The 25,873-nt window shown below is 45.2% G+C and overlaps 1 protein-coding gene across 2 annotated transcripts in view; it reads right to left on the bottom strand.

Moving 5' to 3' along the window:
• The window catches only part of PDZRN3 (PDZ domain containing ring finger 3), a 241,796-nt gene that overhangs the window by 19,814 nt on the left and 196,109 nt on the right, over positions 1–25,873 (bottom strand). For both annotated transcript variants that reach the window (XM_045493565.1, XM_045493566.1), the window contains one exon: positions 1,507–1,754. In XM_045493565.1, coding sequence (XP_045349521.1) covers positions 1,507–1,754 — 248 coding nt within the window. The remainder of the gene's footprint in view (positions 1–1,506; positions 1,755–25,873) is intronic.

Here is a 25,873-nt window from a genome sequence, read left to right on the forward strand (position 1 = left end):
AAGTCAAATAACTGGCATGAATGATTGTACTCAGTGAATCAGGCAATTCTTTCACAGGATCAACTGGGACGCAACCGAGCAGTGGTGACTAAGAGCTGGGAGTTGAGGTGATGCGGGACCTGCCTTTCAATCCGGCTGCCTACGTAAGCTGAGGAGAACGGGTGAGCATGTGAGTTCCGCACTGCATGGGAGGGGCAGTCGTGAGGCATAAATGAGCTAACAGTTCTTTGCACACGACCATGTGCCCTGAGCATGGATGTGACCGGTGGCCCCTCCTTTCCCCTTACACACTGTCCACTGCAGTGGAGATGACTTTGTCGGGCCTGGGCAATCGACCCTGGGTTCCTATAACGGCTAACGGATAGTACCACGGGATGAAAGGCAAGCCTCTGTCTGGCACCTGACAGAACCACGGGGAACGTGTGCTCACTCCCGCTTCTGAGTTACTAGCAGAAACCCAACAGGTATCACTCAGAAGTTTGCCACGGAAGAGGAAAAACGCCCTTTAAAATAAAGCACAGGTCAATGATCTGAACAAGGAGCAAGACAGGAAGAGCCGGGAGTGACTCTCACATCACCTAGAGAGGCTGAGGTGGGGAGGTGGACACATTGCCCTCAAATATGCAAAATCACAAGCGAAAAGCTATGTTAAAGGGGCAGTCTTCTCAGCCAGTGGTCTGTCTTAAAAAATGTCGTGCTCTTCATTTTCTTCCCCTAAATATTTAATCTGTCACTGAATTAATGATGATTGCTGCTGCCACTTATTAGGGAGAACTTCCCACACATTATTTCCTTTAATCCAACACTGTACTCTAAATGCTATTACTATTTTTCCTCTATTAACACGGGGATAAAGTAAATTACTCCAGCTGCCCAGCTAGGGATGAGTCTTAGCATCGGGCTTGTCTGACTTGAAGGCTCTGAAGCTCCTCTGTACCTCTGGCAGGAAGGAAGGTAAGAGGAGAGTCATGTGGAGGGTGATTAATGTGGGGTGTTGGACCGCAGCTGTTACTTAATCGGTAAATTCGGTTCTTATATGAGGCACGTGTGGGCTTATTAACACAGATCCAGGTTTGAAATGAGACCCAAGAAAGCGAAACGCACAACCTTCAGGGCTCTCTTTACGCTCCCAACGTACTTCGTTGTCTATTTAAAAGAATCATCAGCATTCCCTCTAGTTGTAACGCCAAACCTTCACATTGCCATTTGTGGTGATTACATTTTATTCTGAAATAACTTTGACGACATTTGTAAGTCATTTTGTTTTGGGAATATAATTTGAATAACTCCGCTCCAAGGTTATAATAAAGTAATTAATATGTCAGTGCGGTTTTGAGCAGGATTCAATTGACTGCCTCTATAAACGATAAAGTTAAGCACGGGCAACGTGGAGGAAAATTGTAAGAGACATCAGTTTTTTTTCACCACATGGAAGGGAAGAAACCAACTTCACTGGGCTACTTTACCACACTTAACACGTTAGCATTGCATGGTCACGTGACTTACTCCTCTGGCAGGAGATAGGGATCCAACACAGGTGGGGTGGGAGAGGACATCTTCGTGAGAGCCATGATGTGCTCGAAGGTGATGTCGGTCTGGGTTCCTGTGTCCACCAGCTGCGACTCGGATGGAGGCGTGAACATTTTGGTCCGTGGGGTTCTCCTCAACACCTGTACCACAATGGGCTCTTTGGCCGTCTTGAAAGCTTCCACAGCCTGGTCATGAGTTGCTCTGGATAAGTCTTTGCCGTTGACCTGTGGAAAAATATTTAGGGTGAGAGAGGCTTATAGTCAAGCAGAAGCAGGGAAGATTGTTCTCCTGGGTGAGTGCGTAAAAATAACAACTCGAGGGTGTCCGACAATTGCAGTTCTCTCTGGTTTAGGTTTCCTAAGGAATGCCTAGTGGGATGGGAATGAGTTTGAAAGACTCCAGATCTGGTATTAAATAATAAATCTCACAGTGGGGAAGTCTTGGCTTCCTACTGGGATGTCTTTAACACAGGTTCATCACCTGCTAATCTTGCCTGTGAGAGAAAAGAGCAGCCTCGGGCTCCGAGCCTTTATCAGGCAATAATAGCTAACTGGAAATTAATTACATTGTTATGTTTTAATGGGGTGTATTATGTCAGGTGACATTAGCTTTCCTTTTATGGGAGTGATAGGAAGTTTTCTTTTTAAATGAATTGCTTTGCTTTTTTTTTTCCTTTCAAAAAAAGTCAATTAAAAATACTCAGGAAATGATAATCCAGGCCGTAGGTGGATATGGCCGCTATCACGGAAGTACACAAATGGCTGGCATTCTGGCTGACGTTGGGGAAACGACAGCTAGTGTAACTGCGGTCTTGTTTCTCCCTGTGTACGGCCTTTGCTGCAGCTGCATCCCCAGTGCCTGTGTTTACTGAGTGTCTACCGTCTACGGCATGACTTCCATGAAGCCACCGCTCAACCCTTCTCTCAACATAGCCTGGGAAGTTGGCAGAGCAAAAATCACGTCCATCTCCCTCCTCCGACAGCCTCAAATAAACCACAAGAGATCACCTACGTAGTGGTGGGTCGCAACTCTGTACCACTGGAAAGAATCCTTGGAGGCAGCATCCGATAAAAACTCACTCAACACGGCTATCTTTAGCACGGCTTGCGCAAGAGGAAACAGAAGCCAGAACCTTATTTCGAGAAAATGAAGCCATTCCCAGCAACCTGTTAGCCCAACTATTTAACTGACCCCACATTCCAACAGTCTGATAATGTCACAAGGCAGCACTGCATGCAAGTTATCAGGCTCCGGCGTATTTCAATATTATTCCCCAAGCGGTTGGTTTGCTTTTTTAAAGTCAGATATAAGATGACTGTATAGGAACCAAATTCTGCAGCATATACCTCTGCAAACGTTCCTCAGCTTCTCACATCTCTGGAGAACACTGACAAGTTCATGTCACTTAACACAGGAAGTCCTGAATTTAAACCTCTTAGATTAATATTCCATTTTTTCAATAGGCATGTTTGTAGTATTTCTTTATAAATGTCAAAATGAACCCTGAGCCTTTTCTTGTCTGACATACACATCCTCCCCTTAGCCCCCGCCCCCCATTATCTTGTACTTCAAAGCACACTGACAGTTAGGGTCCCTCCTCTGAGGCAGAGGGCACTTTGGTTTCTTTGTCCGAGCAGAACACGAGTATTGATTACACAGTCGTTTTTCTATTTTTGCTAAGCCCCTTCATTCGGGCCCTACAGGGACAAGAACTCTTAGGACCGAGTGTCTTGTAAACAACTGCTGGGTTAAAGAATAGATGTCGGACTCTTTCCTTGTAATGAAGCCCAAGTGCATTGTGCCAGTGGAGATTATTAATGATCTGGATTCAATCTACTTAAGTAATTTACTTACATCACAAGGGAGTCACGGAACAAGAACTCTGGGCTACACAATGGTTTAAATGCACCCTTCACCGAAGCACCATTTGCTCTCAAACAAGAGCCCTGCTTCCTCAACCCGCGAGGATGGGCAACACCAGGGTTTAACACCCCAACTGTCTTCACCCCTCCTCCCTTAAGAAGGGGGTAAAAGGACACAAAGGAATTCTTTCCAGCTTTCCAAACAGCTGACCGTCTTGACCCCCTCCTTGCTCAGAGCCCAGTGTGCTGAAGGCTTGGGCTGGGAAGGAAGGGGGAGGGGGTGGGTGGTTCAACAGCAACGTGGAGATCTGTGGACTTCATGCTGTGGCAGAAACTCTGAGCCGTACTTTCCACTAGTGCCTGACACCAAGAGTCAAGTAATACAGGAATTTACAGCATGATAGTCAATTTGTCCCTAGGTTAAATTAATGCCAGAGACACCATGGGCAGGAGATGTGGGTGTGGCCCAGGCCAGCTAGCCACGCTCGTCCTCTGCCCTCAGTAGTCCGTCTAAGGCTGGCTCGTACCACATGTAGTTTTTACCCCCAATGAACTCAAACATGAAGACTTTTGAATGGGTCTTGCAAGATATATCCAATCTATGCTTTCTCTATTGACACGTAAATACCAGGCCTTTTGCCGAAAGGGAATGAACAAGAGATTTTCTTCCAGGAGTCTTTTAGTTGTGTCTAAAAAAGAATCCATCCTAGGAGTCTACCTTTTTTTTTTTTTTTTTTTTTTTTTAAGTTTTATTTATTTTGAGAGAGAGAGAGAGTGCAAGCAGGGGAGGGGCTGAAAAAGAGGGAGAATCTCAAGCAGGCTCTGCACTATCAGTGCAGACAGAGTCCATGTAAGGCTCGACCTCATGAAACTTGGAGATCATGACCTGAGCTTAAACCAAGAGTCAAACGCTTAACTGACTGAGCCACTCAGGTGCCCTTAGGAGTCTGGTTTTTAAATATACAATTAGGTCTTGCAAATACAACAGCAGACAATGTCAGCTACCTGGTCAACTAGCATCCCTCCTTGACCCATGTACTTCCTCTCTGCTGAGAGACATAAGATTTTGTTTCCTTTCCACCAGATCAGAGAGCTTTCCCTCCTGGGGAGACTGAGGTGTGGGTCTGATTGACTTGGACCCATTGTGATCGTCTTGTTCCTTCGGTGATGGATTTAAGCACGGGCAGGCAATATACTTCTTCTGACTAGTAGGATAAGACTGGGAATCTTTTGAGGTTTTGTTGGTTCTTAAAATAGGACACGAAGTAGGAATGGCCCTTTTCTGCCTCTGGGCAGGTCATCTGCATGTGTTGCTTAAACTCAGGGGAGTATGTTGGGATCATGTTAAGAGCCAGTCTCTGAGGCCAGATTAACAACATACTGAGGGAATCAGAGCAGAAAAATGGGAGAACTGGGATCTCTGATGATATCACTGAGCAAATGAACTAACCAAGCTTAGAACCTCTTACCCTGAAATTTCTTATCATATTCAGTACCACATTCCTTATCCTTTAGACTACTTTGACCATTTTAAATCTTCACTGCTTGCAGCCCAGAACATCCCAGTAGGTGTAAATATCACACAAGTGTATTGTAAAATTAGGCAGGAATGTATTCTGATGTGTTCTTAGACACATCCTTCTATCTGTATAAAAGAATTTGTGAAAATGCTTTTCTGATTGGGACTGGATCTTAATCAGCTCATTTTTATAGAAAAGTGATGGCAAATATTAGATTTTATACATCAGTGCTACAAGACTGAGCAGATGTTTAAATGGTACCTACAAAAAGAAACACTAAGGACCCACGTGAATTAGTCTAAGCTAAGAGGATTCTCGGGGGCAGACAGCTGCCTTGCGTCTCCATGCACACAGTTACAAAAAGCAGGAAGGCTTTTCCAACCCCTTCCCGCCTCTGACATTGTTAAAAGGCGCTGGTCCGACAACATCCATAACATCTCTACAGCCTAGGTTGAAGGAAAGCAATGGCAAAGCCAAAGGGAGAGGCCTGGAATGTTGGGGTGACTGTGAAGTGACGTTCCGTCCCCCTCCGGGACGTCACTTCCACATATGGCTGAGTTCCAAAGAGAGGCCTTTCTGGCACCTGTGCCCACCAGAACAGTTTCAGGAGCCCAGTGCCATGTGTGTATGCTAATCAAACGCAGTTCCATTAAAGCCTGTGCACCATCTAAATGAGCTCCTCCTTCCTTAGGTTACAGCTCAGGGATGGAGTGCACAGGGTCTGCGACTATGAGACCCCACAGGGGTGGGGTCCTGATTGTGGGCTTTGGACAACTTGACTATTCTGAGTCTCAGTTACCTCATCTGCAAAATAAATGTAATTATAGTATTGTGCCTCTTAGGGTTATTATGAAGTTTAATGAGATAATGTACTTGCAGTGCCTCGCATGCAAATAATAGGAAATTTACTAAGATACTAGTACTAATGGGGATCCTCTACCAGAATAGTCACATTTTCCCCAAGAGAAAATCATCTATAAATCAAAGCAGCAAAATGCAGCTTAATTAGGTAGTCTTAAGAGACATTTGTGTACTGAAAGGCTCCCTACCTATCTCCTGTTCCCGGACTACCAACATAGACATTAATATTTTCAAGTCCTCGAGTTCGGATTCTCCCATGGGGGTGGGGGGGGGAGGGGTCAGGGGTGCAAGAGATCAATTTTACAGACTTGACCCCTGCCACACAAGCTTCTTGACAGGGTATTTTAGGGATCATTACATTCTCTTAAAGGACGATGAGACAAGGCAGGAGTGTACTATCCTAGACGATCCATTTTTGCAGCCAAATTTGTTTTGAATTACCTTGTGCACATAACACTTATTACACTGTCATCTTGGAATCACATCACTGAGAGCCTTAGCGAGGGGATAACTCCGGTACACTGTCAACCATCCGAGAATGACAGCCTTTATTCTCAGGATTAGCATTACATCTACATTACACAGAACGGCTATGATGATGGCTGCAATTACAGATGGAATGCTCATCCGGTGACGTTTGGCCCGGTCAAATTAAATATCATTAACTCGCCCAATTGAGCAGATTGCTTTTAAAACAGTTTATGCAGCTCTAAAACCAAGTAAATGGAATGTTTTGGAACCAGAAATGCTGATTGCAAACTTTATCTTTATTATAAATTAAAGGCTTAAGTTATTCACCTAAGGCTCTGGCTGGCCCCTTGGGACTTAGGTGCAATTATGGTGAGAATCCAATCAGTCTGTCTCAAGGCAGACATCATTGCCACAAATATGACATGACACTAAGGAACCTTCAAGAGGTCCGTTAGTGTAAGGTCTCCTGAGACAAGACAATTATTTCGAGGGTGTGGAATGATTCCTGGTTCCGATTAGGACTGGGTAACACGCCTGCAGCTCTTTGTATGAGGCACTCGTGATGGTCTTCTCCAAGGTCCTGAGAACTAACACAAAACTGAGAGGCGTTTCCATCTGGGGGTAGATTTCACAGACAACCCATCTGTCCATCTTCCGGTCATTCAGTTCCTGAGAAAACATCTGCTGAGGTCATCCAGTGAGAGTCGTTCCTCTCTTGGAAGACATCAGGATGCCACTTGGGAAAATTTCTGGTGCAGAAATGAGGCTAGGGCATGTGCAAGCCACTCAAGAAATGGTCAGAAGGAATGTTGTTGTGGGCAGCATTTGCCCTAAGACATTTCGTGAGGGATCTGATTTGCTGAGGTGGCCAGAATGTTCCCACAGACTACACATCCTGGAACACAAATTGAGCCCATAACCCGGGGCGGGGTGGGGGGGGGACCTGGGTCATCACTGTCTACCTAGAAATGCCATTGGTGAAGGTCACATCATACATCTGTAGTATCACCTTTCAAAACAGGAGCCTGGAAAGCTTGCACAGTGCTGTATAACTGAACTGTGAGCAGTTCAGGATACGTGCATATGTAATACTGGGAAAAGATATACCACAAGGTCTCTAAATTAGAAAATAAGTATCTATTTATGGGAAGACATTTGGTTTCTGAGGATCAACATACTGCAATCACCTCTATTTCTACTGCATGTGCAAACGACCCCCAACCCCAATATAAAGTGCTAACGCAATTTTGAATCCAGCCTCCTATCAATTACGCCCCTGGCTAAAACACAACTTTCATAGGGTTCATTTAATTAAATACAGGGGCAGTGATTTCATTCTGTAAAATATCACACCTGTGTTGTCAAACTAATTAAAACTTAGGTTCCAATGGAAGTAGCAGACAATAATAAACTACAAACCAACAACTAAAAGGTTTCAAGCCCTGATTTGGGCTGAAAAAAATGGTTCTTCATTTGGAAAACTCCTTGTTCTGTCTTAAATTTATTTCAAATGTATAGTCTGCTCTGGGGCTTGACACAGCGAAGGCCAACTTATCTAAAATGTAGGTGTTATGTCTGTTAAGAAGAAACAGGAGTCGGGGGCACCTGGGTGGCTCAGTCAGTTAAGCATCACACTTCAGCTCAGGTCATGATCTCGCAGTTCATGGGTTCGAGCCCCACATAGGGCTCAGAGCCTGGAACCTGCTTAAGATTCTGTGTCTCCCTCTCTCTCTGCCACTACCCTGCTCATGCTCAGTCTCTCTCTCTCAAAAATAAATAAATGTTAAACAAATTTTTAAAAAAAGGAAAGGGAGTCTTAATGAACAAATAGTGTTCGCAGTAACGCGTTTCTGTGGAAAACCCTCACTTTACTATGTGATGTCTATGTGTAAATAGACAACACTTGCATAGATTTCAGTTTCTTTGATGTAAAAACTTAAGGCATGCCTGCTTGGGTGGCTCAGTCCATTAGGCATCCAACTCTTGGTTTCGGCTCAGGTCATGATCTCACGGTTCATGGGATTGAGCCCTGTGTCGGGCCCTGTGCCGACAGCATGGAGCCTGCTTGGGATTCTCTCTCTCCTGTCTCTCTGCTCTTCCCCTACTTTCTCTCCCAAGGTAAATAAACTTTTTTAAAAAACCCTTAAATCTCTAGTATGATACCTACCACGGACCACACTACAGTTTGTCCATGTTAACTTCTAAATGTATCCTGATGCTGGTTCCTTGGGCTTGCTCCCTCTCCAAGGGGAAGATCACCTGCCTTACTGCACCTGCGTGCTGTGCACACCTGAATTTATAGTTGAGGTAACTGTCCTGTGAGAGGGGCCTTCCTGATGTCTGACTTAAGTATCTCAGATTTTAAAATCCTGTACTTGTTTTCCTAAAGAGAGAGTATTCCTGGCTGCCAGCCTCTAAATAATAAAATGGGTAACATGTCTTCAAGAAAGCGAGGCTAAAAATAATCTGTGTACTTAGTTTTTTTGTAAAGTTAGTCCTAAAATATTGTAAGATGATTTCTTCTCAGGTAAAAATCTACCTTAATATTTCATCTCCTTTACGAAGAAGCCGTGATGGCATCACCCCAAAGTCCCATTGTGATGACCTCCAAATGTCCATTAAACTACAACATATTTGAATTACTCTACATCTTAAGATAAACATGCACATTTCAAAAAAAAAATTTTTTTTGAGAAAGAGAGAGAGAGAGGGAGGGGCAGCTGGACAGGGGAACAGAGGATCCAAAGTGGGTTCCCTATGCTGTCAGCAGAGAGCCCAATGTGGGGCTCGAACTTACGAACGAACCATGAGGTTATGACCTGAGCTGCAGTTGGATGCTCAACTGAGCCACCCAGGTGCCCCAAACATGCACATTTTTAAAAAAATCATCTTAAAGGTGATAATTTAAAAATGCAACTCAACATAGGAAAGCCCAGTGTCGTGTTCTTGGAAACAAGGTGTTCCTATAGCTAAGTCTCCCCTACTTTCTATGATTCATAAGTTCTTTGGAACATTTCTTCTCCAGTTGTATCCTTAATGCCTTTGCAGCAGGGATTGGTTTCAAGTTTAAATTCAGTTAAAAATGGTTGATCACATTCCACGGTCTGTCACCGTTCACTCCTGGCAGACATTCTTCCAAATGCCTCCAACCACCCTCGCCCTTCTCTTATTCTTCATACTCATCTGGAAAAGCCTTGACCAATTCTTAAGATCCAACCACCCGCCCAGTGTCCATTTGTACACGAGTTTATTGATGCCGGAGAATATTCACACAAGGAGAGGTCACTGAGTAGAATTCACAGCATTTTCCTTGATGTATAATCACATAGTTATTTTTCTATTGACTGCCTGCATTTTCTCACCAGGTCTTAAAGTCCATGAGGGCCTGAACCGTGTCTTTTGTTCCCCCTAGCACATAGAGACCTGCTGGAATGCAGAAGGCTTGCCAACAAGTCACCTGAGTGACCTATTCATTCGTTTGCAGACACAGTCCCCTCACTGTGCACATCTGCTGGCGTGGTCCTTTCGTGGTCCTTTCTACCCTTACACAAAAATATATTTTCTGCTCTATGATCTTATATGCTTAGTTAAGTTGAACACAAATCTGATGGAGTCTACTTTAGAAGTTCCAAGTTTCGAATGAGAATAAAACATGCGTTTTATATATTTTTACATACATGCATATTTAGTGAGAAGCATTCTCAAAGTTAAATAATATAGCATGCCATCCTCAATAGTATCCACATGCTATCAAGGAAAGTATCCTCTGCTTCGTGGACGGTGTAAAACATGAGGCCCAGAAAGGTTATGGGATGTCTGCGAAAGAGCACAGCAGCTCTACCCAAGCTTTCCTGTCCTCCGTGGGTTCTGTACTGCATGAGGTGAGGCGGGGCCGCTTCAAGTGAAAACGCAAAACCTCCCATTATAGGGGAAGGAGACGAGAAAGGCCAACGTTACAGACCTTATAGAAAAATCACAAAATGCAAAACGGTTTTTTTTCCTTGACCATTCTCTTCTCTCTCTCCTTCTCCCCTCCCCATCCCCCTGCCCTCTTCCCCCACACCCTCCTCCAGGATCACTGGTTCTGGTTGTGCAGACTGAGCTGTGCTCCAGGTGCCCAGACAAGGAGATGAGTAGGGTGGCTGGGCTCAGAAGAAAGGGAGCCCTTTTCTACCCGCCCCCGCCAAAGGAAGGGCTGGCAGGGGTCCCCCTGCTGGCTGCCACGAGGTCCGAAAGCCCGTACAGTGGAAGCATGGGAACACTTGGCCTCTGGGCACCTGCATTTTTGCCCTGGACTCACAGAGGGCTCTGTCGGGGGGCTCAGCTCCCTTATCCCTAAGCCAAAAAGGTGTCCTTCCCGAGTACTACCCTGTTGCCGAGTCTGGGAGAGGAGGCATTATCTCCCTGCGCTCCACTGCTCACCTGGGTATCTAATGAGCGGCCATGATGGCCACAGCGAAATGCAGGAGTTTCGGACACTTCCGTCATCATCAAGGCAACAGGGGCACAGCGCTCCCTCTGTGCCAAACGCTATTCTAAGCACTGTGCATGCATTTACCCAGGTGATCTTCACGTGGGGGAGATCATGTAACATTATCTGCATTTTACAGATGACATGGAAAGGCCGGAGAGCATCTGTGTAGCTGCAGACCTCTGGTTCAAGATGCCAGTGGCTTCTACCTCGCACTGGGAGAGGCACACTTAGTTCAGAGGTAGCCAAGCTTTCTACATGCCAATTTTATTTAAAAAAAATTTTTTTAACGTTTATTTTTGAGACAGAGAGAGACAGAGCATGAACGGAGGGGGGGGGGGGGCGCAGAGAGAGAGGGAGACACAGAATCGGAAGCAGGCTCCAGACTCAGAGCCATCAGCCCACAGCCGCACGTGGGGCTCGAACTCACGACCGTGAGATCGTGACCTGAGCCGAAGTCAGACGCTTAACCAACTGAGCCACCCAGGCGCCCCTCTACATGTCAATTTTATTGCACGCAATGATCCATATTAGCATTATCTCCTACCATAAAAGCAATACAGCCGCCAATCAAAGGGGAAAGGTGTGGTTACATTTTTGCAAGCATCGCACCCAAGGCCTTATGAAAACCATTTTATTATGTCATTTCCATCTCCCTGGTGTGAACTTCATATTGGTCTCATAAATATCTCTTATAAACTTAAATTTGTTAGCTGTTTTCCTCAAAGACTAGGGGAATGTTTAAGATAAAATTCCACCCTCAAGCCTCTAATCATAAAGAAAAGGACATATAGGAAGACTCTCTCAAACAATTGCTGTCATGCAGAAATTAAAAGAATATTAAGACAAATGTTTAATGATGTTTTATGTGACCATGGTCATTTAAGTTTCAAATAGGATTGTAATGGAGATTGCATGAAGCTGTGCAAGATAAGGAAGGGGTTAGTTTCACATGTGTTAAGACTCTTCGGCTCTGGAGGGTGACTGCCTCAGTTTATTTTATTTTATTTTTTAATTTTTTTTAACGTTTATTTATTTTTGAGACAGAGAGAGACAGAGCATGAACAGGGGAGGAGCAGAGAGAGAGGGAGACACAGAATCTGAAACAGGCTCCAGGCTCTGAGGTGTCAGCACAGCTCGAACTCACGGACCGTGAGATCATGACCTGAGCCGAATTCGGACGCTTAACCGACCAAGCCACCCAGGCGCCCCAGACTGCCTCAGTTTAAATACAGGCTGATCACTTTTGTGTTAAGTCATCTTGAGCAATTAACCTCCTGGTGACTCAGCATTCTTATCTGTAAAATGGATCAACAGACGGACCTAACTCACTGGGTTGTTGTTAGAATTCATGAGGCCATACATAGCAAGTAGTTAGGGTTTGCGCCCCGGGAGAGTGAGTGCTCAATAAATGTTAGCTGTCTGTTATCCTCATTCATTTCAAGAATTATTGGGGAACCCACTATGTGCCAGGCACTGATCAAGTGGTAACCAAAGCTCAGTGACACCGGGTGAAGAGTGAACACTGTCTGGGCTCTGGGGTGAGACACACAGGGGTCTGAATCTCTGCTCTGCCATTTACCAGATGGGATGCCAGGAGGACTACCCTACCTCTGTGTGCCTCAGTGTCCTCCACTGAAAATTTAGGTCACTCCAGCACTTCCTTCCTAGGGTTTCTGTCACTGAACGGTGTCAAGTAAAGGCCCTGGGGCAGGGCTGAATGTCACCATTGTCACCACCCTGCAAACCTGGACAAGTTACCAGAGTTCTCCCTGTACCTCATCTGAAAACGGAGTTGTCAAGATTCAGTGTAAAGGGTCTGGCTCAGAATCAGCACTCTCACAGGAGACACCAGCCCCCGTGTGGTTTCTAGACATTCTAGACATTCCGACTGACAAATCTCGGTAAAACATGACTGCAAATACATTGTGTGAGGACATCAATAAAAAAGATTTTATGTTGCACTCATGTCTATGGGAAAGAAGCCTTTCTCGATCCCAGCACCTGCCTCAAGGATATAGTATTCTGGAGTACTTGTACTGGATGTGTGCTTTGTGCCAGGAATTGTGCTAAATGCTGTAGACGCATGATCCTATCCCCTCTGCCCAATAAGACGGTCATGGGTGAGGTCAGCGGCATTCTCTGTTTTGATAGATGAGAAAATCAAAGCCCAAGGAGCTAAAAGCAGCATCCTAAGACTTGTGTGAGTCCTAAGCAGTACAGATGGGATTTGAATCACGTCTGCCCAAGTTCAAGCATAGGTTCTAACCCTCTAACCCCTGATCTGCACAGCTGGAGCACCGTGACCTGACTTCGGCCCAAAGCAAAGGTAAGATTAGGTGTACACAAGATGGGAGGGTAGAGTGAAGAAGAGCCTTCATCACAAAAGGGGCAGGTGAGGCACAGATAGGAAATGCAAGGCTCTGATGAGAAGCAGGAAATCCCTGGCTTAAGAAAGACATCCATGGTTGACACCTTGGTGGGAACGGGTGAGCCGGGCCAGGCTGAACCAAGGTGACTATGTCCATGGACCTATCCCAGAAAGTCCCCTTGGTAATGGTCCATGTTTAACGAGCAGAATGAGAAAACACTGGTTTTGGACATTCACTCACCCACCCCTTCCTACTAAACTGCGAAAAGCTAAGGAACCTCTGGTCTCAATTCTCTTCTTACAAAGTTGTCCCTTCAAATTTTAGCCTCCTGTTTCTACCAACTTCCTGAGGCATTCTGTGGAGCTCTAGCGATGGGCCACGATTTAAAATAGTCCAACTAGGAGGAGAGTAATGTTAGTCTTATGTTAAAACAGGAAACTCTTCAGCGGGAAGAAAACCAGCGCCATGAGACATTTTGAAGTCCTTGAATCTTACAGGAGGCAGAGGCCAAGATATCAAATTTTAAAAGAAGCTTTTTGACCTCAATGATCTGTGTTTTATTTACTCCTCTTGACAAGATTATGATATTTCCTAACTTTTTCAACACCAATGTCAGGTAACAAACCAATGGATGCCAGGAGAAATGAGAACTAATGATGATACACTTTAAATACAATTTCTTGACTCTTGTGGATTTGTGTCTTATATTTTTAGTGGAACTTCAACAGTGGTTTGAAATCTTTTTTGTTTGTTTTCTATATTTTTTAAATATTTTATTTATTTATTTTAGAGAGACGTGAATATCGACTCTCTGTAATGTTCTGGATCCTTAATCACAGTTCCTTCTTGGGGTCCCTCAGACGTGTGCGGTGAGGGCACCATGTCACCACCTGCTGGTTCCTGTCCAATGGAAGCTACTATATTGTTGGGAGCCTCTGCGTCAGAGAATCCGACATGTCCATTCTTTTACTAGAAAACCGTAATAAGGTTGGATTATAGGAAGAAGAATGGTTTATGCTTCCAACTGGTTAAAAAAGCCACTCAATCTCATATTTCAACACCTCTCTCTACACAATGGGACACACAGTCCCTAGCCTCAAAAGGGGAAGCCCATGCATTTGCTCCCAAAATACTTTGTTCTTTGCACAAGCTTTCCCACATGATTGGTGTTTTAGAACTGTATTTTTTTAAAAAAGCACATCATCTCTAATTATACAATTACTACATTTTTAGTTTTAATCTTTACTGGACATCAACAGTTCCAAGTGGTATTATGATGGGTAATTTTCAGCATTTTTATTATGAAAAATTTTCCTGATCATCTTTTCCCTCTTAATTATCCCCATGAGGCAAATTGTAGAATAAAGTCTGCAGTTAGCAGGATGGCCTTTGCTACTCCAGCGTCCTCAGGGTCGGGGGGATGGGCTCCCTATTTTATTCTCCTAGCTTGTGGCAATGGACTCATTTTGGAGAGGGATGATGGTACGTGTGTGTATGTGAATTATATGAATTCAATGCTTATCTAAGTTGGTATGTATAAGCACAAAAACAACCTCCCGTTTGTCCTAAACTGTGACAATATTCTCTGTTTTTAATTGCGAATTATTGCTCTATGTGTTGAGAAAATTTAGGTTAGAGGAGAAAAATATGTGTCTCTTTCCTGCTGGTTTGAGATATACTTCTAAATTTGAATAAAATTTCTAGAAGACAAAACACTTGATCCTACCCACTCACACTTCATCTGTACTATGTCTAAGAATACTGCATTTAAGAGTACTTAACATGCAACGATGAATCCAGATAGATCTTCAGTGAATTGCCAAGAGATTCATGGTTTGCAGATACTCCCCTTGCGACGAGAGACAACTTTCTATCAATAGACTGTATAAATTCTCTTTACGTTGTCTCCACTGAAGTACAGAGTTACCTAGTGATCACTGTGAGAAATTAATGCAGAATTCTGGAAATATTAGCTTTGAAAGAAGAGCCAATGAAAGTCAGCAGGAATGATGGACTCTGGAGGCATGGAAGAAACAGAAACTGGTAAGATTTAGAACCTTTATGAATCAAAAATAAACTTAAGGTGGTAGTTCTTTCTCAAAGATTTATAAGTGTGATTTATAAATGGCACCAAAAGAATAATGATGACATCGTGGGATATTTATCACCTCTAAAATAGGGAATAAAATGACTCTCCCTCTCAACTTCACAGGTACCGAGGGCTTTAAAATATGACCACATTATAATAATTGATCTTCGCTTTTTTGGTGATTAAATTCTGGGAATCAGAATGGCAGAGTAATTACAAGTTTAAGCTGCACAGAACTCCAGCATAGAGAAGGCCCATGATAATAAGTTTTTGGATCTTAACAGAGATAAAAAATAAAATGAAAGATGTGTGTGAAAAGGATGAATATTACAGCCCTTCTAGATTCCATTCCACAATCTCCTGCTCCAGCAACTCTGCCCTGTTGTGGGAGCAACAAGTATGTCCCCAAGGGTAAGGATACTCAACTGTTACAACCTCTCGACTTCATTTTCTTGCTCTCAGTTTTGGTTACCCAGAAGCATCACATCAGCGTGGCAGGTCCTTCAGACAACCCCCTCTCGGGTCCAGCAGGGGATACAGAGGAGACGGACTCCTTGCCTGTGGCCACCTAGAGACACTTTGTTTAGGTGACAAAATAACCCGGAGTCTATTCCAGTGAACCCAGCCATGGACGACTCCAATGAGAGGCTGGCCAAAGCACAATTGTGAACTCTCTCCTCTGCTGTCAGACTGTTAGTGACCTTTAATGAAGAAGCTAACCGGGTTGCTTTTGTGAGAGGAAAGAGGATAAAACTCTTTGCAGGGCACAGGAATTAGCGTGCGGACTCCCGTCCCTGCGACAGACAAGAACCTGCAGCATTTTCTAAGATGATTTATTAGACCTGGGCAACATTTGCTAGAAACCTACCAAGAGCAAATCGTCTGGGAAGGAATTAATGATCCAAACACAACACTTGATAATGCAATTAGAATATGAGGAAATGCAGGGGTTTTCCAGAGAGAGAGAGAGACAGACAGAGAGAGAAGTAGGGAGGGAAGGGGACATAGGGAAAGATGGAGGGAGGGGGAACAGAGAGACAGAGGGAGAGAGACAGAAGTACGTGTACATGATTTTGGTTATGTCAAACCTAAAGCCAGAAAAAGCGTCTAACGAATTTCTAAAAGAGTAAAGTTGTCAGAGGGGAGGAGAGGACTGGGGTGAGATTTCTAGTTCTGGTGTTTGCATAGAGTTAGCAAGTGTGCCCAGCTGAGTGGAAATGCACTTGCAGCTACGTTTCAGCAAAACGGGGTGTGGGACTGACAAAAAGAAATCAGATGGCTGGCGGCCAAAATATGGATCCCCATCAAGGAATGGCAGAGCCCAGCTCTGGGAACAGTGTTTGTCTTTAGCTCCTGTAGGCAACAGTAAAGATGTCTCCCCCGCACACTGCTTGTGTTTGGGTCAGGGATTCTCTTCCTTTAAACCTTTACTTAGTTGACTTAGAAACCAAGAGTCTGAAGCTCTGGAAGCTTCTCTCTGACCTCATTTCATCTTGCCTCATGGATGAGCTCACTGAAAAATGTGTTTTCCAGGGGTAACATCCCCCGTGTGTATCTAGAGGAAATGTCTGGCCGTGTATACACTGTTTCTAACTGCTATCCTACGATGTGCACACACTCTCCCACTGGGTTGTGTTACTAGGTTCCTTTTATTTTTACGAACGTAGGACTCTATACATTTTAAAAAATGTGTTGTTGAACACTATGTTCCCTTACCCCCACCATTGGCTTTTTTAGTCTGGAGAGGATATGGTTAACATTTTTAATGCCTCTCCAGAGCATTTCTTTATTTAAATCTTCGGTGTAGTCATGCTACGCAGCCCCTTCATACTCTCCACGTATTCTCCTCTGCTTTAGCTCGGCAAGTAGAAGTCAAGCTTGGGATGGCACCCTGGCAGCCAAGCCCTCTCGGGATACGAGAGAACACAGGGCACGTATGCACAGGGGAGTATCGGTCATGAAATACTTTTCCTTCAATCCAGGACTCCTTTGGCCCTGCAGCCTCCACCCGGCCGATGCTGACGGCTTCCGTTCAGACGGTCAGGAAGCCCACCCTGGCCACCGTGACTGAATCCTACACCCCGCATGGGGGGCCCTCCTGCCCGGCACCGGCCATCCGCAGAGCTGGGTACCGGTGCATTTTCATCTCCCTCCACCTCCGGGTGCTAAGATCATGACTTCGTTAGCCTTGCGGCCCCTGCATCCTCACCAGTGGCCCCTCCTACGGGGCACACACTACAGGTGTTCAACAAATACCATGTTGGACAACTGACACAATCTGAGCACTTCCTCCAAACACGCTGTGCGTCTCTACCTTTGTGTGTTACGTTTGGGAAGCCTTGGCCTTTCGTACTTCTTTTGAAAGCCTGTTTTCCTGTTTCTCTTTTAAGAGAAATGACGTGGCAACGGTGGGGGCCGACGATGTCCACACAAGTTGTCCTTCCCGCAGCCGCTGCCATCACTTTACCTGTCTGTCTCCTAGAGGCCTTTTACCCCTAAAGATGACTCTTTTAGCCCAACTGTGGAGGCGTGGCTGCTCCTCCTCTGGAAATGCTGGCTTCCTCCCTTGGTCCCCAGAGCCTTGACTAGCTTGTTTGACAATATGTAATAGGTGACACCATGCCATACAGACGCCAGGCCATGAGTGCTGGGAGCACAGGGCTGGTTTCAGTCTTTCCCTCAGCTTGTGGGCCAGAGAACAAAGCAGGCCCTCAAAAAATGCTGGCCTCGGGGCACCTGGGTGGCTCAGTCGGTTAAGCGTCCAACTTCGGCTCAGGTCACGATCTTGTGGTGAGTTCGAGCCCTGTGTCGGGCTCTGTGCTGACTGCTTAGAGCGTGGAGCCTGCTTCAGATTCTGTGTCTCCCTCTCTCTCTGCCCTTCACCCACTTGCACTCTGTCTCTGTCTCTCTCTCAAAAATAAACATTAAAATTTTTTTTTAAATAAATGCTGGCCTTACAACAACTACAGGGTGACTCTCTACTGGGATAACTTGCAAATGAATTCCTCTCCTGCCTTAACACGGTGCTAAGATGAACCTCCCTTGAATGAGGCATCACAGGACGCATCACGTAACCCCAACAGCTCTGAAACTGCCTCCCTTTCAACAAAGGAGGAAACTGAACACAGTTTCTTGGTCCAGACTTTTGACGATGCTTTTTTTTTTTTTTTTTTAATTTTTTTTTCCACGTTTTTATTTATTTTTGGGACAGAGAGAGACAGAGCATGAACGGGGGAGGGGCAGAGAGAGAGGGAGACACAGAATCGGAAACAGGCTCCAGGCTCTGAGCCGTCAGCCCAGAGCCAGACGCGGGGCTCGAACTCACGGACCGCGAGATCGTGACCTGGCTGAAGTCGGACGCTTAACCGACTGCGCCACCCAGGCGCCCCTTGACGATGCTTCTGCTGCAGATCTGTATTCCCTAGATTACCTTACACTGTCATTATACGCTCATTAGTATAAGATTTACTTTCTGACCTCCAGCCATCCCAGAATGTAAACCCCCGAGGAGAGGGACTGTGCTTCTGACCACACTGCCAGACATTCAGTGCAATGCCAGGGACGCTGTTCAGATGGTGTGCTTGAGTCACACAGTCCTGTGTTCGGATCCCGGTTCTGCCCCTTAGCAGCCGTGCGATCCCAGGCCCGTGAATGAGCTTCTCTAACCCTCAGTTGCCTCGTCTATAAGATGGACATAACAACAGTACCTGCACTTTAAGGGGCTGTGTTGGAATCACACGGGATTCCACATATAACAGCTGTATGTAAACCACGTGCGTGGCAAATAACACCCCGTTATTTATCATTGCTACTGGCATGAAACTCCGAATCAGTGGAACGTATTCGTCTTGGGCCTTCGCTGTCAATTCAAGGACAAAGAATACAATGCTGGAATTGTTTCCTCCTTTCTCTGGACAGTTCTTAACTGTGTCCAGATGTGGAGTAGAGTTGGTTCTGAAACTTGACGACCCATTGAGAACAAGATGTTCTGACTCTTCACAGTGACTTCTCCCTGATGTTTTCCCCCGCCCCCCCTCCCCCGTCCCCGTCACCATACGGGGCACAGGCACCTGCTCTCAGGTTCTACTCCTTGGAGGAACCTGGACAGAACCCTCATTGTGGGGGGCACAGATGAGACGTACAGGCCAGCAAACTTGAACTTTAATTCCTGGACAGTTTCCAGCTACCTAGGTTTATACTACAAACTTGAGGCTTAGAGAGTTGCCAGCGAGAGAAGAGAAAAGGGGCCCAGGGAAAGAGAGGCACCTTTGGTCGGGGAATCCTAACACCTGCCAACACAGTGATACACGCAAGTGAGGGCAACAGAGGGCAGCTGGTACCTAACATGCCAAGTGGTTGCAATACAAGTCATTCATGCCAGGCGTTTTATAGCTCGATAAAAAGGAACAGAATCCTGGATGCAAAATACCGCTTCGATTCTGGGGGGAAATACCCACTGCTTTTCATCTCCTGGTGCCAACTGAAATACCAGTATGAAGGATACTAATTTCTCTCTAGGTTTTCCAGACTCCCTAAACAGTAAACAGCTGCTTGATAATGGAAAATCGGTTCATATTCTTTAGAGTTTTCTTTTATTAAAATGCATGTCGCTTCTAACGTTACGTGCCACACCGCTGACACTTTTGGGCAGAGGAGGGGATTAATTAATTACCACGTATGGCGAAACAGGAATGTGCCTGGGCCGCGGTACACTGTTTAACACACTGGGAGGAAACTGTTATTTTCCCACATGTCTCACAAATTAACTCTGTTTTCATTGGTTTAATGCTGTGAATCGTGTCTGTCTGCGTTATTTGGTTTATGCATTGTTTGTTCACAAAAAAGACAAAAATTTTTCCTTCAGACTTCTTTATATAGAAACACACAAACATGTCAACCCCTAAGAGATGTGTTTGTAAAGACACGAGTTCTAAGTGTAGTCTCACAGATGTCTTCTGTTACAACAAATGGTGTCATTTCAGAGAATTCGTTTGCAGATGAAGAATGCTTTATGTTAAGGAAAAAAGTAACCAGCATTTTAATACTTTTTAAAGATCTTTACAGACAGCTAACTCCTTCCTCCCCATTATTACTGCGTCTGGTTTATTTTTCTTCAGAGTTTAGAGGGGGGAGGGAAGCTTTTTAACATTTATTTTTTATTTTATTATTATTTTTTGAAAGCAGGCTGTATGCCCAGTGCAGAGCCCAACACGAGGCTTGAACTCACAACCTTGAGATCGAGACCTGAACTGAAATCAAGAGTCGGGTGTGTAACCGACTGAGCCACCCAGGCGCCCCTGGAGGCTTTTTATAATCTATGATATTTCTGGGTGAATATCCTGAGTCTGGGTGGCTCAGTTAAAGGTCCAACTCTTGACTTCAGCTCAGGTCATGATCTCACAGTTTGTGGGTTTGAGCCCCACATCAGGCTCTGTGCTCACAACAGAGCCTGCTTGGGATTCATTCTCTCTCTCTCTCTCTCTCTGCCCATTCTCTGCTTGTGCTCTTTCTCTCTTTCTCTCTCTCACAAAATAAATAAACTTAAAAAAATAATCTACGATATTTCTTCTTGGGGCTGTTCTTCATATTTTATTCAGTACTGAAGACATTAAAAGTTTTGTTAAGATACACGTAAATATAAAGAATGCTACGCTGACTACTTGTGAGCCCATCCCCCAATTCGAGAGAAGAGCCTACCAAGTCGTCACTTTGACAAGCTGCACATCACACGTCCGTGGGTGGCCAGAGTGCCAAGAGCTCAAGAAGGTGGCACTAGAGAGAGACCTGCCCTCCCAGGGGACCAGAGTTACTGCAAAACTATAGCACAATAAAACAGACACTCTTAGTGCGAGGTTGGTGCAGGGAGACTCTCAGATGGCCAGAACAGAAAGGCCAGAAATAGCCCCAAACTTGACACAGGGAAAAGGGCAGTGCCCTTCGATGGAGAAGAGATGGGCTGTTCTCCAAGTGGTGCCAGGGGATCCATACTAAAAAAGTGAGGTCGACTCCAGCCTTACACCTTTCTGTGAAAAGCAACATTTATATATAGCTTTTGGAAGAAAATATAGGAGAGTAGCTTTATGGCTTTCACCATAGAAAGTGTATTTCCTAACACAGACTAAAAGCACAGACCATAAGGAAAGACTGATATATTTGACTATGTTGAATTAAGGGATTTGGTTCAACTGGAATACATCATAAAGAGAGGGCAAAGACAAGCCACAAACTGGGAGAAAAGGCCTCCAACTCCTATCTCATAAAGGACCAGTATCCAGACTATGCTTTTAAAAATCCTATGAATCAAAGGAAAAAGATGAAAAATCCAAGAGAGAACTGGGGCAGACACTTGAACGGGCACCGCACACACACCAACGGAAACACAATATGGCCAATATACACGTCAAAAATAGAATACTCTATTTCATTAATAATCAAGAATAAACCAGATTTAAACCAAAGTGAGATACCTCTTTATATTCACGGCAATGGAAAAATTAAGAAGTCAGGCAACATCAGGTAGGGATGTGGATCAAGAACCTGTCCACTATGATGTTGAAAGACTGTCTGGCATTAATAAAACCAAAGAGATATACACCCTACATGCCTGCCTGCCTTCACTCCCCCCCTCCCTCCTGTCCTTTCATCCCCTCCTCAGTCTGTCCATCCGTTCACCCATCCATTCATCCATACGTAATCACATACCTCTCACAGCAGTGGTTCCCAAGGAGTGCTCCCCCAGATCAGCAGTATCTAAACTGGAGGTGGGGCGCAGGACTCTGTGCTTTTACCAAGGCCACGAGGTGATGCTGATGCCATGTTCAAGCTTGAGAACCAGTGCCCTAAAGGAACTTTTGTACCTTGAAATTGGTGTAAGAACGCAAGTTACAGGTGAAGAGTCCCCTCCTCTACCCCACTTCCTTTTTCTATCAAATAGAAAAAAAGAGGAAGAAGTGAGAACAACTTTAATACCCAGTGAATATGGGAATGAGAGGCAAGGCGAGGCAGATACTTATTTGCTGGTGGGTGTCATACAAAGAGGCTTACTGGGGGGGGGGGTGGTAAATTGGCACTACCTATGAAGACCTCTACAATTGTTTATCCTCTGACACAACCCATAAAAATGTACACTAAGATCATTATTAAGGATCGGTCAGTGGTACTGTTTCATTGACACATACAGCTAGACCGAGTCCTGCAACCTGGAAGTGTCCCAGGAGCAGGGTCTATCAATCGGGACCTGCCATCATGGTGATGGCCACACGCTTCATCATCAGAAAGGGGACCGTGCTCTACTTATTTGACCCAGGATTCTGCAAATTACGGTTCATTTGGTTCACAAGTCCTTTCTAAAAACACATTTTCTTCTGGCAGGAGGATTGTGCTTACCATCATTCACATTATTGGGGATTACGTTTATTAGATTAATTTCCCATTTACTATCGGGAAGGTAGTGTTTGTAGGAATAGGAGGGTGTAAACATTAGGAGGATGCAGGATAATTCTAGAACCTCAGGTAATTCTGAGAGGGACACCGGTTGAAGAAAATTGAAGCTTAATCTGTAGAAGATACCCACACATTTACACACACACGTATTACCTGCATACACACCAACATGTGTAAATGTGTGATGTCTATATGTGCACATAAATTTTTAACAGACAAAACGTCACGAACCTTCAATTTTCCACTTGTAAATTAGATGTTATAGAACAACTTGCTTGAAAAAAGCCCTGCCTAATCGAAACAAAATGACCTTTTGTTTTTTGGTATTAACCAACAGATGGTTATGTTTTGATCTGAACCTAAGTATCTGAGAAATGAGCTCTTCCTGCTACCAACTCATCCAAAGGAAGACTTAAGAGAATCTGCCCGAAATCTTGGGTAACTTAAGAGTCCTCCCTCTTGCAGTATTTTTGGTTTAACGTTCAACAGAGGTCCTCAAGGCTGAATGAGCAGCTAACTCACCTGGACGCCTGGTTCCACACAGACTGCTGGCTCCGCTCACAGAGATTCTGGCTCAGCAGGTCTGGAGTGTGGCTGGAGAACCCACGTTTCTAACAAGTTCCTACGCGATGGTGATGCTGAAACTTCTGGATACCCCTCAACAGTCAGAAAAGCTCTCCTTGATCCCTTCTGCCCCTCACATCAAGATACTTGCATTCCACAATCGAACACTGATGTTAACAACTTTCTTTCACATGTGCAGTATTTCAGCTTATTCTTTATTACAAACTGATGGGTGTAACCAGATACACTGGGAGAAATTACCCTGCCAGACCAGATGACCAGGAGACTGGAAAAGGGACCCTTTGCCCAAAGCCGACCAACAGACACACACACAACTCAGCATGCCCTTGGTGAAGAACTGGGAAAGCAGGTCATCTGACGTAGACAAACTCATTCCTGACTTTTCTCACCACAGTACTTGCTGTTAGGCAGCAGAGTCTCATGGCATTTCACCAATATTATGACACCTGCCACACCGGTGAAGGTGATGCTTCTAGAAACGTGGAGCTTTGTGAGCTTTAGAGAGTGGATGCTATGTTCCCTGCTGAATCCCACACTGGTCAGAGAAAGCAGGAGGGTTATTTTGGCTCTGGCATGCTTCTGGAGCTGCTGATGGTGTTCTTTTGTGCCTCCTCTCCCCCACACCCAATATAGCCATGACCTCTCCTTGCATTATTAATGAGTGCAAGAGAAGTCATTTATTAAAGCTACATTTTTTCAGTGTTCCATATGTTTCTCTCTGCCAGCCATGGCAGGCGTGTCATGGGAATGCAGAGAGGGGCAGTCCTCTCCCCTGTGACCATGAACCACCTGCCTCATGGCAGTATGCAGCTGTATCTATGGAAGCCATTAGGATCCTGGGACATCGACTCATTTGTCACTGCTAAATGCCTTCCCAGACCAAAGTGAGACCTACTTGATACATTCCTCATTCAGAAGCCAATTTGGTAAACACGTCCTGAATAGTTTACTGGTTATATGTCAGGACCTGGGGTGTCACATAGAACCAGACAAAGTCCCCGCATTCATGGGGCTGACATTTTCCTGGGGACTGGGCGGTTGGAGACAACAGACAAGTTAACAGGTACGTGAAATTATGTTAAGTGCTAGGAAGGAAATAAACTGTATACAGAGAGATCGTGGGTGGAGGTGGGGGAACCTCTTGGGTCAGGAAGGTCTTTGGGGAGAGGAATGTTCGAGCTGAGTCCTCAAGGATGAACTGGTGAACTATGTTACAGATGGAGGGGAACAACCAGTTGTAAGGTCTTACAGGGAAGGAATAAGGTGGGTTCTGGGGGCTACAAGAAGCCTGCCAGGACCAGAGCAGACACACAATGGGCACACGGCAGGCAGCTTGCTGGAGAGGTAAGAAGAAGCCAGACCACACAGGCCCTTGCAGGCCACAGTTAACGAGTTAGTTTTATCTTAGGGGCAGAGCGGAGCCAGTGAGCAGGGAGTGGAATCTCGGTTCTGGGCACGGGGCTGGCTGGGCAAACGTGTTGGCAGAATGAATGAAAAGTAAATGTCTTGCAGCCCCCGTGGTCTCCAGCTGCACCTTCTTGATCCAAATCACAGTCATCTCATCCAACAGCTCGTTCGGGGGTTCCTGACCAGCACCCTTGTTTCCGGTCTTGCTCCTGATGCCCTACCAGCACATACAAAATCCATCGTGTTCAACCAATCCCATGCTGAGGGTAAAGGTGGTGACTAGACCTCCCAGGATTTCGCAGTGTAACTGAAGAGCATGATTTAACAGATGACACTGAAACGAGGAACAGAATATGCTCGCCTCATGGGAAGGCTCAGTGCAGGGATACGGAGGTGCACAGGACCTCACGGAGGTTCAGTGCAGGGATACAGCGGTGTGCCGGGGCTCATGGGAACACTTAGAAGGACATCTAAGCTGGGGTGGTGGCCAACTGGCCTCAGTTCTAAGAGGAAAGCAAGAGAACCCCTCTCTGGTCACCTAATACTTTGTACAGCAAGAAGAGGTACGTAGAAAGAGGGGAGCGGGCCCTGGCCTAACCCTCGGCCTGTCCTTCCCATTGCTTCATCTACATTAAAGAGGTTTATGGTCCACTGTTAACTGATGGGAAAACAAGTACTAGTGACGGATAAATGCCCCCCATGAAAAAACGTGACTTTCTCAGCCACAGATAGGTGCCATGTCACTCGGGCAAGAAGAGACGGTTTTTTTTTGTTTTTTTCCTCTTGCTTTGCCTATACCAAATCAGTTTGTGAAGCTGCTTCTAATAATAAAGCTCCGTGAACTGATAGGTTGTTGAAGCAAACACACTCTTACTTGCAGGAATGCTAAACCACGTTCAGCACTTCTATATGGAGGTCGAGTTTATGTTCATCCAATTAACCATCATTAACTCTGTCCACGCTCTATCATATCACAGCCTGGCTGACTCTCAAAACCAACAACTTCAGACGGCATAAAAGGCACGGATTACTCCTATTGTTTTGCTGCTGCTCCTGAGAGGCAAAAGAACGTGAACTTTCTTAAATGATCCGTTATTTTTTTTTTAATTTTTTTTTTCAACATTTATTTTTGGGACAGAGAGAGAGCATGAACAGGGGAGGGGCAGAGAGAGAGGGAGACACAGAATCGGAAACAGGCTCCAGGCTCTGAGCCATCAGCCCAGAGCCCGACGCAGGGCTCGAACTCACGGACCGCGAGATCG

This window comes from Leopardus geoffroyi, chromosome A2 (genome assembly GCF_018350155.1).
Source record: "Leopardus geoffroyi isolate Oge1 chromosome A2, O.geoffroyi_Oge1_pat1.0, whole genome shotgun sequence".
In the NCBI taxonomy this organism is placed as follows: domain Eukaryota; kingdom Metazoa; phylum Chordata; class Mammalia; order Carnivora; family Felidae; genus Leopardus; species Leopardus geoffroyi.